Source organism: Primulina tabacum, chromosome 1 (genome assembly GCF_025594145.1).
Source record: "Primulina tabacum isolate GXHZ01 chromosome 1, ASM2559414v2, whole genome shotgun sequence".
Taxonomy (NCBI): Eukaryota; Viridiplantae; Streptophyta; class Magnoliopsida; order Lamiales; family Gesneriaceae; genus Primulina; species Primulina tabacum.
In genome coordinates, this window is record NC_134550.1 from 46296247 (window position 1) to 46312802 (window position 16556).

Sequence of the window (16556 nt, forward strand, 5' to 3'; positions counted from 1 at the left end):
GAATGAACCCTGTAAGAAATATAATTTATTTCTTAATTAAATTTTCTTTGTGATAATATTGTGTTTGTTAAATTATAGAGTTTATTAAATTTTCACTTCTCATTCCTCCCAGCTAAGGTCGACCATGAATGTTATTCTGATGTTTTAGAGAAACGTGCCTTATGAGTTTCAAAGAAAAAAACTTTGTATCTGGTGGGACATGGTGGATTGTCCACTCAATTCCCTCAAATCGTTCGAAGTACACCAGATAAAAGACAATATAACATCGGTGCTACTAAGGTTGGGTTACAATAGGTCGATTTCCATTGTTTCTTATGGTTCACCGAACAAATTCCGTATTGGGTCCACATGTATCGATAAATGTCTACTTTGAGATGCTGATCTTAGAGCACTCTTGCATTAAGTCCATTTTTTTATTGGTGGAGGACCAAGTTCTGATTTAAACCAAACAAAAATGATTTATTTTCCCATTGAAACGATGGTAAGAAAAGTAAACATTTCACAACATAAAAAGTACATAGTCGGAGATAAGATAAGTTTGCACAAGTCAAGTTTATGTGGATAGTTCCATTGAAAATAAAATTTTAAACTTCGAGCTTTTTGATGATTGAGTTAAGATTCAATCCCAATCGAAATTAGAAAACAATGTCCCCTCAATTTTTTTGTTAAAAAAAAAATAAATCAAAAAAAGCCAAACACCTGGCTAATATTGTTTATATGCTTATATATAACACCAACAATGTTAAGGATAACTTATGAACCTCCACTCCCAACGCCAAACCACCTAACTAAAGTAACATGTTTCTTTGTTAGAACTATACATTTATTTATGGGATAAACGACACAAGAATACTCAAACCTCAAAGATGCATGCATTTTCTTTTGTCCCAGCCACTGCATATAAAATAATTGCATTATAAAACTTTTTTTGTTTTGTTTTTTATGACGTCAAAACTTGATGCCGCTATCTCTCGGAATAAATCTCTGGACTAACTCAATAACCTGCAAACTATATTAATAAAGTAAAACAGCACTGGTAAGTCGCGACAAGTTGCATGATTCCACTTTAATCGGTAAAGGACGATAGTTACAATAAATTTAAACTCTAATTCCAAGGTTTTCACAAGTGGGATTCACGATACACTGGCTGGTGTTTACGTTGCTATATATATATATATATATATATATATATATTAATAACCCATTTAAATATACATGACATCAGACATAGGAAATTCCCATTTAACGAAAATTATTCATTTGATTGATCAAGGAAAATTAATCTCTGATAGATTTCCACTCTCTTAAATTAAACATCGTAGCACAAACCCTCTTCATATATCATACTGTCCCTTATATACATCAGCGATTCTGGAAAATATCGTCGAGGTTAGAGCATAAAAACATATATGATCGGTAAAGGCAAGATATTACAACATTAGATTTCAGTTTTCATTCTTCATCATTCGAAAAGCCAGCGCTTGAAGCTCGCTCAAATCCGTCTGCGAAGCTCTCTTCTTGCTGTAGGGTTGTTGTAACGGAAAGAGATCTTCTGGAATAATCCCATTATTTTGTCCGTGATCGATCGAATCAAACGAACTCTGGGGCGTAATCGAATTACTCATGTTATTTGGGAAAGATTGAAAGGGGAGCATCGATCCCATTAATCCTCCTGCTGCACTGCTGTTTGGACATAGATTTTCTCTAGTTCTTGATGTCTGAACCAGCTTTTGGGTTAGTTGAGCTTTCGCCAGCATCAATTGAGCTTGCAAATATGCCACCTATATATACACGCCGATATCAGAAAATTACACTACAAAACATGTTCAAGATCAGGGAAATTAAGTTTATAATAAATGATATAATTCACCTGTTGCTGCAAGGCAAAGATATGAGCCACGCAACCGTAAACGGGATCTCGAATTCTTGCTTGAGCTTCATAAGAAATAGTGACCACTGCCTCGCAACGATCAGCCACGGGCACATGCAGCAAAAGTTTAGACACGTTGCTCGCTCCAAACACCTTATGAATGGCAGCAAATCTTGCCGGGCACTGTTCCGAGCAAAAATAAGGTGCGAAAACACAATCCGCCGCACACTTTCGGCGGAGAAACTTGCATGCACCGCAAGGAGATCCAGTCCCACTCGACATTTCGTAATATATAAATATCAGGAAAAACAAAAGACCTACAGCTTTCAGAAAAGGAAAGAAAGTTCAGGCGGCACACGGGTACACTAGAAAATGGTGCAGATACGAAGAGGGCATCATGTTGCAGTATTATATGGGGTTCGAAAGGGAGACATGTAAGTTTCGAGTGTATGGTTCTAAGGAGACATTTATTAATGGCTTATGCAATATGGGGTTGAATCTTTAAGAGCTTTATACCCGTCAAGATCAAGCCCACGATTTTTATTTCATTTTTCGCGTCACCAAGGAAGAATTTTTAAAGGCTTTTTTCGACATATAATTGGAAATACAACTTTTTGATTTTAGTCTAAGATGCATTATTTATTGATGTGGATGAAGTTTGTTTCAATGAATGACACAAAAAAATATAATTTTTGCGCCGAACGCCGCCGCACCTTGGGAACTGCTGCTAAAAAATATTGTTGCTTTCTTGAAATTGTTTTCTTAATCTGTCGATGAGCATAGACGAAGGTTCTCAAACCAGGCTTTAATTAATGATATTTAGTGAAATTTGATTGCTTTAGTACACCTCTAATTATGTAAAGTAAAATGATTAAGATCATATGACTCATGGTTCAATGTATTTAAATGTCACAATCCTCACAGTTTCTTTGGACAAATCCTTTTCTGAGTTTTCCAATAAGTGGGTGCCCAATTGAGATAATAGATTATTAGCTAGCTAGCATATACATGCATGCATACATATATATATATATATATATAGAAATTGATTTAATGAGAAATTATACAGTAAAGTTGACTTGTGCCTTTTGGACTTTGAAGCTAGGTGATGAAAAAGGGGGCTACTTTGCTTTGAGTTGATAAAGCCAATGAGGTTGGGAATTGGGTCAGAAAATGGTCATGAAATCAGTGTTCTGTATCTATTTTATGAGCTCAATAAAGGGTATACTTATTATTCAAGAATTGACTTTTGACTCATTGCAAATTAACGTTTCGTGACGAGGTTATCTCCAATCCATTGCATCATATTTTATACTACATTAGTGCTATAACAAAATCATATCCAACATATTGCACTATATTTCACACTACAATAAAATATTCTCGTAATATTCTTTTTTATTTCAATATTAATATTTTTATTTTCTAATAACTATTTATATTTATATATTAACATTTTAATTAATTATTTTTTATTAAAAAATTAATTAATTCATATAAAAAATTAATTAAAATAATCTTTGAATAAAATATATAAATCATTGGAAGTAAAAAAAAAAAAACGAGCATTTAATATTAAATGATATAACACAAACATAACATTACATATTTGAACTACTATACTGTTCCCAAAAATTATCAATTAATGCATTTTGTAGTTCATAGTGAGTATATATTTTTTAATTTTTTTAAAACGAACGAGAAATTCTTATATTTTCGTCATTGACCACCATTTCAACGTCTGGAATCATTGCTTCCATTGCATCTTGAATTGGTGAATTGAGGTCACGTTCGTCTTCAATATTCATGTTGTACATGATAATGCAAGCTTTCATTATGTAACGTAAATCATTTTTACGTCAAGACCGTGCTGGAGATTCAACGATAGCAATTTAATGTTTTATGATTTTTTTTGTTTGTTAATTACCTAATTACTAAAATCTAGTTTTATGTTTTGTGATTTGTTGTTTGTCTTATGTAATTTGTACTATTTTTAATGCACTAGAAATTTAATTTGGTTTTTATTAAATTTTCATTTTTGTAGTAATTTAATTTAAAATTAAAATATTGGATTTTTATAATTAATATTTCAAAAATTTAATTATTTTTTTTAAAATTAAAACAAATTAAGAAATTATAAATTTAGTATTTAATTAAAATATAAAATAATTAAATTAAACTAAAAAATTTAAAAATGAAAAAAAGGAAAATTTGTGGCACAACAGCCACATTTGGAGCAACTTTTAGAGTGAGCTTTCTCAAATGTGGTGTGAATTGTGGAGTTGGGTTGGAACATTTTTATTGCACCACATTGGATGGTCTAAATCCTATATTAAACGTACGGATGGGAAATCATTTCATAACATTAGTTTATACTGGTAGATCTCATGGGCAACGATCTTTGTTCGATACATATCATACTTGTTGTAAAAAATATATATTTATAATATAAAAAATAATACTTTTAACTCAAATTATCGTATATTAGACTATATACTTTTGAAATAAAAAACAACACATATAACTCAAATAAACATATATAACACAATATTTCTTCATGAAATAAATAACAAAAATTAATAATATTTTTGCAGTGAAAAATATATAATAATTTGGACATAAAGAGTAATAACTTCTATGGATTGAAACACATCGAAAATTCGTCTCACAAATTTGACTCATATAAAAATCTTACCGGAGTTTTTATGATTCGATTATATATGTATGTGAACATATATATGCTTAATCCATCTTATTTGGAATAAAAATATCTTCAAGAAGTGTTCATCCACTCAAAAGTAAGCGCATATGTGAACATATTTCCAATAATTTATTCTTTTTCTATGAACAGAAGTTTTTTTTTTTAATTTGAAAATGATCTCATGCATCTTAAGTTATTTTTTTTGTATTTACTTCTTCAGTCGTATCAATTACGATCATAATAATAATTAATATATTTAATTGGGGAACGATAATGAAAAAAATTTAAAATGGGCCGATTGCAAATTATATGGCCCATACTTGTTTAAGATTTTGGGCTCAGTTCTGGCCCGTAAAACGAAAATAACTTGCACAGAATGGTGACACGTGAAAATAAGATTTATTTATAATATATATAAGATAAATTGATTAAAAATATTTAAATATTAATAAGTTGCACCAGCCGGGAATCGAACCCGGGTCTGTACCGTGGCAGGGTACTATTCTACCACTAGACCACTGGTGCTCGATGACATATTGGTGCTTAAACAAATTTATTATCCTTTTTACAATATTAGATAAAAAGGAGTAAGCTACTAATATTTAGTAATGGGACTGGTAAGATTTCAAACACTTCTCTTATATAATGATTATATCTTGGAAAACACCTCATAATTCATTTCATTATTAATTCTGAAGATTTTTGTTGGCCTTGGAAGAGACGGAGATAAGAGGCTTGAGAATCCACTCAAGTGTTGGTAAAATGTGGAAAGGCCCCCCTTTTCTTATATTCTAAGGCTATGTTTGGTAGCCATGCTAAGTGAATGATTATTTAATAATCATTCTCTTATATCGCGTTTGGTTCGTTTTTTATTAATCTACAGGCCCTTGATTATGATTGAAAGCCCACACTATTTCATGTTATTTTGTGTGATTAAATATCACTCCTTCAAAGGGTGGGTGTGATAATTAATAATTTTTTTTGAATAGTGATCATGAAGATTGTATATTGACCATAATATCCTTGAATTGTTTTCTTCAATATAATATTAAAATTAAAATTAGTGAAAATTTAATAATTAATATATTATTTAAATTTTATTATATTTTTTATAAATTAATTTCATATATTTTTATTATTTTCAATCATTTTAAAGAAAATAAATTGCAATGCAAATATATCTTAAATTAAATTTTTATAAATTTGTAATCTTGTTAATTAATTTTTTTTATGAAAATAAATATTTTTTCAATTCTAATTTATTTTTTTTAATGATTTAAATTAATAAAATATTATTTTTATTTTAATTATTAAAAATGCATATTTACAAATTTATTTCTAATAAATATATTTAAATTAATTTTAATAAATGTAAATTATAATTATAAATATTTAATTATCTATCCAATTATTTTAAGAATATATATTTTAATTAGCATTTGGGGCGTTTTGGTCATTACACTAAAATTTACAAAATTAATCCATCATTTTAAAATCATATCAAACACCATGTTATTTATCCCACCATACTATTAATCCATATATCTCATTTTTTAATCACTCTAATTATTAATCATTTACTTATCCTATCACATGTACCAAACGGAGCCTCATCGATCTGTTATAAAATGTAGGTGCACTGCTGATCTAACAATGTATATATATATTTGAATTACAGGGTGAACAAAATTAAGTTGAGCAAAGTCTCAAGGCTCTCTCTATATCATTATAGTTGAACTGATCCCAGTGGTTCTCTATATCATGGTTTGCCATTGTGAATTGTTATTATTATTTTTTTTAACAAAAAAATAATATAAAAAAAATATTCAACGAAAAAACCCAGAAACGCAGGAAAATTTGGGGAAGATTTCAAAAACTGTTCTGCACGGCCAAGAAATTGAGTAACACATGATGTTTTAGCTTTGGAACTTTGTCGGGGTAGCTGTCGTTACGGTTCCAGAGTTGGTGATCCATGCTCTATGTGAACTGAGAAATTTTCATGTATGAAGATCCAACTAAAGATATATAATGAGCTTTGCAAATGACGAGGTGCATTGTATATATATAGATGATGGTGAAGCTTCACTTAATTATTTTTTTAAATAAAACTAACACATATTTTATTGTTGTAAGAGTTTGTATATATATATTTTCATATTTGATTCCTGATATGAAATTCATTTGATACAATGGTGATTAAATTTCACGCTGTAATCCTCGAAAAAGAAAGTGCCGAACTTAATATTATGTTAAATCAGTGGTATTTTCACTTCATTATTGTTAGAATAGCTCAAGTACCTTTAAATTTTGGTGATTGATAAATAATATCAAGCTGTTTCAGATTCAGTCGCTTTTAAATATATTTCAGGTTTCGGACCGCTGGACCAGATCAACCCGTTCAGACAATACTTAAGAAAAGCAAGCCGTTCGGGCTAAGAAATCAAGACGCTGAAGTATTTGAACTTAACCTGCAAAGTTGTCATCTGTTAAAACTGATCGACAGTCCAAAGTATTCAAATCATTGAAAATAAAGTCGTACTACCACCGGTCAAAAAAGAGTTAAATCTGAAAGGATAATAAAGTCTAAGTTGTTCAATCAGTTGTCTCATTTGGAAAGATTACATAGTCTTCTATCAGCTCCCGAATGACAGAAAGCAATCTAATTCAGATATGGTATACCAGCTTTATGGAAAGCATAGGACTTGAAGACGCAAAAGAACGAAGAACATTAATGAGTATTTAATGATATGAAAGTGACACGTCCATTATGTAGGAAAACAATACAATTAATAATTGAAAAGAAAATCCAACCATGGTGCTTTTCATCTATAAATATGTAGATTTCAAACATGAAGAACACTCTCGATCAACCACAACTATTCTTAAGCCTTATATTTCAAAGATCCCAAGCAGACTTAATCTTTCGATTTCTAGCTATTTATTCAAGAACAAACTTATTAGAATCATATCAGATCATCATGGATTAATTTGTCTACTCCAACAACTCAAACAGTCAAGTCTAACTGTTAGGTTCTGTGTTTGTTGTCTGATGAACCAATGGTTTTAAATATTTCGAATTGTAAAGTGATCACTAAGAGTTTGAGTTAGGCAACAATAAGTTCTAACTGAAGTGAGTTGTTACGAGAAGTTGTAGAATCAAAGTCTTTCAATGAAAACCTTTTATCTCCGAACATCTATAAAAAAATATTTGTGTAATTACATTACGTATTTACATTCCTGCAAAATCAATTTCAAACCGCTTATTGTTAAACTGCCAAGTATAATATATCATTAGTCAATCCAGACATTTTCCGCACTTACACTTTTTAGTGGTCCAGCAAATCTAGCCGTTCAAGAATACTTTTTAACAACCTGAAAACTATTAAGAACGGTTCAAAATCAAGAAAATTTTAAAAACGTTTACTTCACCCTGATTTCTACACTCTGACCCAATCCCAACAATTGTAATTGCCTCGTGTTGGCAAGATCTCTCTTCATTTTCTTGTAGGTAGGTGTCTATGGTAACTAGCTGACAACCCCTATTTGTAAAAAAGATATATCAAGTTTAGATATCAGTAGAGAACTAAAGAAAACAGTGCTTCCGGAAGTAGTTATTAAATTTTCATCCATGCATGTTATCTGTGATTTGTGAACTATTAAGCAAGTCTATATTACACCACAAAAAATACAGTTTAAATTTCCTTAGTTCCTTCAGTAGGAAAGTAAGACGCTATTTCAAAGCATAGTGTTGCCAGTCAGCGACACAAACACAATCAAAATTGTAACCACATGGATACACGTACAAGGGCTAAACCTAAATCTGCCCCTCCAAAATAAACTGCAGAAATAATTAATTATAAGCAATTATATATGTGCTTATTACTGGTGTAGCACTTGTTTCAAGAATCATATCAAAGTTTAAGTTCCAAATCCAAGTCCTCTTTTGAATTACTCTCCACCTGTCTGTTCTTCTCCAAATCTTCCACAATCAATGGGGTAAATTCTAAGCCAACACCCCAGCGATCTCCACGAATCATCGGGTTTGTATCGCTATCAAAATCATGGGCGCGCCTATATATCTGCTGCTGCTCATTATCATGGATTCCATACAAGGGTCTTGTAGCACCAGAAGTACCAGCATATTCTTGAAAACGTGTTGCATATTTCGTATGATGATCTTGATGCTCAAAATGATCATTTCTCGATTCTGGGATTTGCGGGTACAATCTTGGACCGGTGTAATCACTATCTTCTGGCTTTCTTGATGTGGGCTTGTTTCTTGACTTATCTTTTCTGTGTATATTCATATGACCACCCAAAGCCTGCGCTGAATCGAAACCCCTCTTGCAATAGACACAATCATATGATCGGCCTACGCCTAAATCGAAAACGCTGTCTTGCCCAGCTGCTTCACTGGAATAAGAATTTACTGATTCTTCTTGATGTAAATTGGGCTCCATGGCAAGCTATCTAGATATTAGTGCTTGACTTTTCGACAGTCTTCGAAAATCTTGGAAAAGAGAGAGAATATGTAGTTTAACTGTTTAGCTTCTGTTGAGGGACTGGAGGATTATATGCATCTGGAAAGGATGCTTTTTGAGGACAAGGGTTTGATGCAACAGACAATTTCCGGAAATGATGCTTTTTTAGAACAAGGGTTTGATGAAACAGACAATATAAGAGCTTAGGTTTGATAGAACTTTGAGGTCTGTGGAAGAATACTTATGACACGGTCTGTGAATTTTGTTGATACAAAGTCAATATTCTACTCAAGGCCGGCTGTTGGAGATCCTATTTCGCTTATTAAATAGTTTACATAAATTTTCAAAGAAGATTTTAGGAAAAATTACACATAAAATTTTCTTTAAGAAGATGATCAGTCCAAGTTTTGTCTCTACGCTAATGTTTGATCTCGACTCCAAGTTTTGAATCAGACACGGAGTAGATCTGTGTGCTAATATTAGCATAAATGCCACTTGCCTATATTATATTATACATAATTTTCGGTGATAAAAGCCATTCCTTTTTATGATATGTTAATTTGGTTTCTCGTGCATGAGATTTTTTGTCACAATAGTGATAAATTTTTCTTGCAATATTTAATCTCTCCAACAGTCCAACTGATCAGGATCGACACCGATCATCACGGGAAAAATATATTCGACAAAAGGAAGTTGTTGATGCCGGGAGATTCTGCCAGATCTTGGATAGATAGCATAGTATATCTATAAAAGTGTGAATCAAAGGTCAAAGTTTTTCTATTGTGTAATGTCAACTTTGTCCTTAGTTTGTATATACAGGAAAAATTTAGTGAGGATATTTTTGTCAAATCAGTTATTATGATAAGAACAAAATTGTCAAACTACATTTATGTTAGATAATGATCAAATCTATACAATTATTATTATTATTATTATTATTATTATTATTATTATTATTATCATTATTATTATTATTTATTATTATTATTATTATTATTATAAAAGTGTGAATCAAGGTCAAAGTTTTTCTATTGTGTAATGTCAACTTTGTCCTTAGTTTGTACATACAGGAAAAATTAGTGAGGAATTGAGGATTTTTTTGTCAAATCAGTTATTATGAAAGGGACAAAATTGTCAAACTACATTTATGTTAGATAATGATCAAATTGTCAAAAAAGCTGAAACTTTAAAATTCTTTGATTTTTATTTTCTTGTAGATGAATTGAACAAACTTTTTTCACAAAAAATATTAATTTGAAAAGATTGAAATACCAAAATATATTAGTTTTATTTTCTTATAGATGAAGTGAAAAATAATTTTTTCACAAAAAACTTAATTTGTAGATTTTTTCACAAAAAAGTTAATTTGTAGAAGATTAAAATTAAAATAACAAAATTTGTTTGTTTTATTTTCTTGTAAATAAAGTGAAAATATTTTTGCCACAAAAACTTAATTTGTATAACAATATGATGTTAAATATATTTTATTTTACGTTTCTTTAAGATTAATTATTTTAAAATGAAGAATTAAACTATTGAAGCCAAATAATTAAACTAATTTTGTTTTTGTTTTAACAAGGTTGATGTCATGCAGAAGGTTCGATATTTAATTACATTTACAAAATGATACAAGAACTATCAGATATAAATATAGATAATCCTAATAAATATTTCATTGATATTTATTTTATCTATATTTCTTTATCAAAAAGAAAGTCAACTAATATTGTTCAAAACATTGATTCATTATGAAAATTTAACGATATAAGATTGAATAATATATTTGTATTAATTTTAACTATATTTTCCTCTTTTTAAAGGCTATAAACTATAACAATTATTTTATGAGAGATTCTTGCAATTAACGAATGATTATTTTTATAAGAGATATATATTGACAAATCAGTTATAGTTTTTGTAACATTAAAATAAATATATTTGAATGTAAATTTTTAAAATTATGATAAATAAATTTTATAAAATTTATTCATTAGCAATACACACTACTTCTGCATAGACAAAGTCAACGTTATTTGGTTTTTATTTACTTGTAGATGAAGTGAACAAATGTTTTTTACAAAAATATTTGTTTGAATGTGATTTATTTTATTTTGTAGATTTATATTCTTTTGAATGATTTTATATATGCAAGAAATTTATCTTTAATTTGGTGAGGAAGTTTTTGTAAAATCAATTATTATGATGATGTCAAGATTATCAATCTACGTATGCTAGGCAAGGATCAAGTTGCCAAGAAGATTGAAACTCCAAAATTCTTTGGTTTATATTTTCTTGTAGATGAATTGAACATATTTTTTTCCGCAAAATATTAATTTGAGAATATTGAAATACAAAAAATCATGGGTTTTATTTGTTTATAGATGAAGCGAAAATAATTTTTTCCCAATAAAATTAGTTTGTACAATATTGAAATACCAAAATTCTTTTGTTTTATTTGGTTGTAAATATTGCGAATTTTTTCCACAAAAACCATAATTTGTGTAAAGACATGATATTAAATATCCTCTATTTTGCATTAATTGAGAATAATTAATTTAAAACGACGAATTAAAATAATGAAGCCAAATAATTAAATCATGTGGGTTGGTGTTATGAAGAAGATTCGACGGTTAATTACATTTTACAAAAATGATACAAAGCATTATTGGATATAGAAGATAGATGACCTTATAAATATTTCGTGAGTATTTATTCTATCTATTTTTTTTTATAAAAAAATCCAACTAATATTTTTCAAAGCCTTAGTTTATTATTAAAATTTAACAATATATGACTGAATACATACCGTTTTACTAATTTTAACTATTTTCCGTCTTTGTAAAGATCAGAAACTATAACAATTACTTATTTGATGATCTTGCAATTGACGAAGATGTGTTTTATAAAGGATGGATATAAGTAAATCAATTATAGATTTATGTAATCTGAAATGACTTATCTTTGAAGGTAAATTTTTAAAATTATTATGAATAAATATTTACAAAAATTATTCATTATTACTCAATATTTCTCTGTTATGATTGATAATTAGAAAGATCAAACTTATTTGTTTTTATTTGCTTGTAGATGAAGTGAACATATATTTTTCACAAAATATTAAATTGAATATGATTTGTTTTATTTTGCAAATCTATAATCTTTCGAATGAGTTATATATGCAAGAAGTTTCTCAGAAAAAAAATTAATATATACAAATTTAATACTTCCAATAATATAGTATGAAATAAAAAAAATGTTATCGTAATTTTGAATTTTTGTATTTAAATAACATATTGCATAAATATGTTATATCATTAAGAGTTGAACACCTTTTGATAAATATAATAAACTATTAATTAAATCATATTTTGTCAGTTGTCTAGAAGATAGAATAACCAAATTTCATTGATTTTATTTGCTTGTATATTAAGTTAAAATATTTACAAAAAATAAATATAATTTGTAGAATACTGAAATAACAAAATTCTTTGGTTTTATTTGCTTGAAGAAACAAACTTTTTTTTCCTACAAAACACTTAATTTGTGTGGAGATTTGCAGAGGCATCTAATAGAGAAGAATATACATTTCTTCTCATAAGATTTGCTAATGAAGATGGCGAGAATATTGTTTTTTCACAGAGTAGAAAAACTGATGACAAAAAAAATCATAAAAGCAATATAAAAGAAGAAAACATTTGACGCAATAATTAATTTAAGGTTTAGAATATATTATCTATATTATATTTTTATTTTTCATAAATCAATAATACGTGGTAAAATAAGTGGGCAACGTTATGTATTATACTTTTTTCTTCTCTCAAATTTAATTTTAATAACTATTGTGATATCAATTTTATATTATATTTTCTCCAATGTCTAATTTATACAAAATTATAATATTTATTACTACTATGTTTTTCAACAATTATTAATTTATTTAGATTGTGCTTGGATAAATTGATTTCAAATTTATGGATTATAATTATAATTTTATTGTTAACAATAAAACAATATATCAAATCTTGAATCCACACATTACTTATTTACATATTATTATTTATATAAAGTAAAATAAATTTCAAATAACATTACTATTGGGTGTACTTGAAAAATATCATAATTAACATGAAATACTACTATATAAACATGAAATGAGTGGATTTGAAGTTTATGATGTTACTTCTCTAAAATAACAAAATATACATTTGAATGTATTGAAATCCATGGATTTGAAATCTTTCCATTCAAGAATAACCTTATATTTATAACATATAAAATTTTTAAACAAATATCTTTTGCACTCATTTTATAATACATGTAGTACAAATTATATTACATTAATTTCCTACAGATAATGCTAAAGGTACAACCAATATATCGTACTGCGATATTTACAAAAATTATATCGTGAGATTTTGTTATTATCTAATGAGATTTTATATTTAATTTATAATGATATTTTAATAAATGAAATTTCTGTATTGATTTTTTTGAATTGTAAGAATTATTGTACAAATTTGGTTGCACATGTAGCATTACTCATTGTCTATCGACTAATATAGCATGAAATCATTAATATATAATTTTTTGTAAATTAATCTCTTCTGATCTCATTTCTTTAACAACAATTATTGATAATAAAATGTATTTTCACGTGCGTCGCACGTGTCTTTAACTAGTATATATAAATATATGGTTCTAGAACTTTGTCTTGTCTTCGATTTTGGCCCTCTATATACATGTCTTCAACTTTTCAGATTTAATCTATTATTTTTGTATTTTTTGTCATTTTTCTTGACGTTGTTCTAACTTGACGTTCACATGTGAATTGTCATTTTCGATAAAAAAAATGGTTAAAATTTTCAAAAATTGAAAAATACAAGAACTAAGACTCGATTTTGACAACATAGAGAACAAAAATTACAAAAGACAAATATAGAAGACATAAATTACAAATTTCTAATGTTAATATACTCTCCATGTAGTATGAAATTTGCAATTGTTTGCAATGTTGTCTGTATGATTTTAGTGAATATAATACATTATAAGTTTGTCATTATTTTCATGGAGTATGTCTCTTGTGAGACGGTCTCACGAATTTTTATCTGTGAGACATGTCAACTCTACCGATATTCACAATAAAAAGTGATACTCTTAGCATAAAAAGTAATATTTTTTCATGGATTACCCAAATAAGAGATCTGTCTCACAAAATACGACCCATGAGACCTTCTCACACAAGTTTTTGCCATTTTCATGAAATCCATCCATGCTGTTGTTTGGAATATTTAAGGTGACTAGCTATAATTATTAATTATTATCAAGGAAATATACGTGATTTATTTTATTGTCATCGAAAGATATGATACCCACTTGAATGCGAGATTTTTGTAGTTTTATATCTGTCTTTCTTGGATCAGGTTTTATTAGCAAATACACTGTCCCACTGCTTGCTAGCTAATTAATTCCCACAATCATCATCAATATCACATTAATTATCTAATAATTATACATGACTATTGCTGGATCAGGGGTGACGCACTGAGATTGGAAATATTTGAATCAAACCAATCTAAGTTAAACTTTGGTAAGGGGTGGTGCATGGTGACAACTTTGAGACTGTCAACTAAAAAAGGGGTGTTTCGGTAAATTTATGTTATACGTGTTATAATCATTGTTTTCAAAATCGGAGAGGATTGATCGGTTCGACCGAGAACCAATCACGGATCTGGTCCAAACATCAATCAAAAACAATTTTAACAGTCAAACCGGTCAGAACCAGTTGAAAAACAGTATTGAACCGGTTGGACCGGTTCATAATTTGTTTTTGAATTTAATTTTTAATTTTATTTTTTGCTATATTTACGAATATTTTGATTTTGAACTTCATTAGTATTATAGTTTATTTAATATTTTAAATTTTAGAATTTTTTTTTATTATTTTAGATGATATAATAATATTCTGATCTGACCATTAAGTTGAATCGTTATTTTAAGATAGACCGTTTCGATAATCGATCAGATTATAAAAACATTGGTCATAACATCATCTTTGAGCTTAATTTTTAAAAATGGTTAAAATATAATATAACAGAGCTAGACGTTAATATTTTGGTTACACGAGAAAGCATTTGACGTTTTACCAAAAATTTTAATCAATAGTGGAGCTATCAAAATAGGCAAGTCCCTCCCCGCAAATAGTCGAATTTGATTGGAAATTTCTCAACCCGTCCAAATGACGGGCCGATCCGACCCATCTAGCCAAATGGAGGGTTGCAGACCAGTTCACCAACTTTAATTAAAAATTGGTTAGGCCCGTCGGTTTGACTCATCTTTCCAATGATTATAACACGTTTAACCAACTTTAACTAAAAATTGGTTAGGCCGGTCAAAAGTTGGCTAGGTCCATCGACCTGACCAAATAGACGGATTGAGTTAAAATTTCTCAACTTGCTCCACTAGTCCTTTTTTTTTATAGCTATAATTAGTTATAACAACTTAAATTTTTTAAATCATATAAGAGCCCAAGTCTAACAATTTTTCTCATAATAATTACATTTTTATTTTATTTGTTAGGTGAGGGATGGGGTCCACATCTTAAATAAAATAATAATAAAAACGAATCCCACGTCGAATGTTTACAATAGTTGCAGGAGAGAATTAGTTATAAATAGAGCTCAATTTCTTCAGTTATTGTATCCCAAAATCAAAAGTTTTTCAGCTTTGATAAAAAGAGAGTATATAGAAAAAAATAGTGTATTTTTTTCTTGAGTGCGGGAATTCTCTTGTGTGAGTTAGAGAAATTATTTTCTCGGTATACTCTAGTTTGGGAGTGAGAAATATTGAGTGTATTGGTGTATACACTTGTTGTAATATTTCTTCCAGTTATAAAAGTTGCAGTGCTTCGTGGACGTTGCCTATATTGGGTGAACCACGTAAATCGTTGTGTTCTTGTTGGTTATTTTATTCCGCAATTTTTGGGTACTCTATATTATCATCGTGGTCGGCATCGCTTCTGTATAATTTCCCAACAACTGGTATCAGAGCCTTGTTGTGAAAATTCTTAAGAATTCTGAGTATGCTCTGTGGTTGCAGCTTTGTCTGATCTTCCACATCAGAAAAGATTTTTAGATTTTTTGCTAAGGCTAGAGAAGTGATGGCCGGAGATGATGGATCGGGACCGAGAATCAACAAGTTCGACGGTACAGATTTTACGTTCTGGTGACTACAGATTATTTAATATTTTTATAGCAAGAAGGTTGCATCAACCTCTATCTGGAAAGAAGCCGGAAAAGATGGAGGATGATGACTGGAAGCTTCTTGACCTACAAGTGTTAGGGGTAATACAATTGACCCTAACGAAGAACGTGGCACATAACTGTGGCAGAGGCAAAAACAACGGAGGAGATGATTTCCATTTTGTCGGACATGTACGAAAAGCCATCGGCAAATAATAAAATACATCTCATGAAGAAGTTATTTAACTTGAAGATGAGAGAAGATG

General features: G+C 29.1%; 2 protein-coding genes and 1 non-coding gene across 3 annotated transcripts; all 3 read right to left on the bottom strand.

Annotated features, from left to right (window-relative positions):
• Positions 1–1319: 1319 nt before the first annotated feature.
• Positions 1320–2372, bottom strand: LOC142519033 (LOB domain-containing protein 16-like). The gene is made up of 2 exons (XM_075621925.1): positions 1871–2372; positions 1320–1781 (listed from the first exon to the last, which is right to left on the bottom strand). Exons 1-2 carry the CDS (start codon positions 2150–2152, stop codon positions 1446–1448), a joined length of 618 nt encoding a protein of 205 aa, XP_075478040.1. The 5' UTR covers positions 2153–2372; the 3' UTR covers positions 1320–1445.
• Positions 2373–5025: 2653 nt separating this feature from the next.
• TRNAG-GCC (transfer RNA glycine (anticodon GCC)) lies at positions 5026–5096 on the bottom strand. The gene has a single exon. It is a non-coding gene; the product is annotated as a tRNA-Gly (tRNA).
• Positions 5097–8482: 3386 nt separating this feature from the next.
• On the bottom strand, positions 8483–9031 carry LOC142510408 (uncharacterized). Its single transcript, XM_075619612.1, has one exon. The coding sequence runs from the start codon at positions 9029–9031 to the stop codon at positions 8483–8485; it is 549 nt and encodes a 182-aa protein (XP_075475727.1).
• Between the last annotated feature and the right edge of the window lie 7525 nt (positions 9032–16556).

Coding starts and splice junctions, on each gene's coding strand:
- LOC142519033 (XM_075621925.1), bottom strand. CDS start 2,152: ATGTCGAGTGGGACTGGATCTCCTTGCGGTGCATGCAAGTTTCTCCGC. Junction 1,782..1,870: donor TCTTTGCCTTGCAGCAACAG/GTGAATTATATC, acceptor GTGTATATATAG/GTGGCATATTTGCAAGCTCA.
- LOC142510408 (XM_075619612.1), bottom strand. CDS start 9,031: ATGGAGCCCAATTTACATCAAGAAGAATCAGTAAATTCTTATTCCAGT.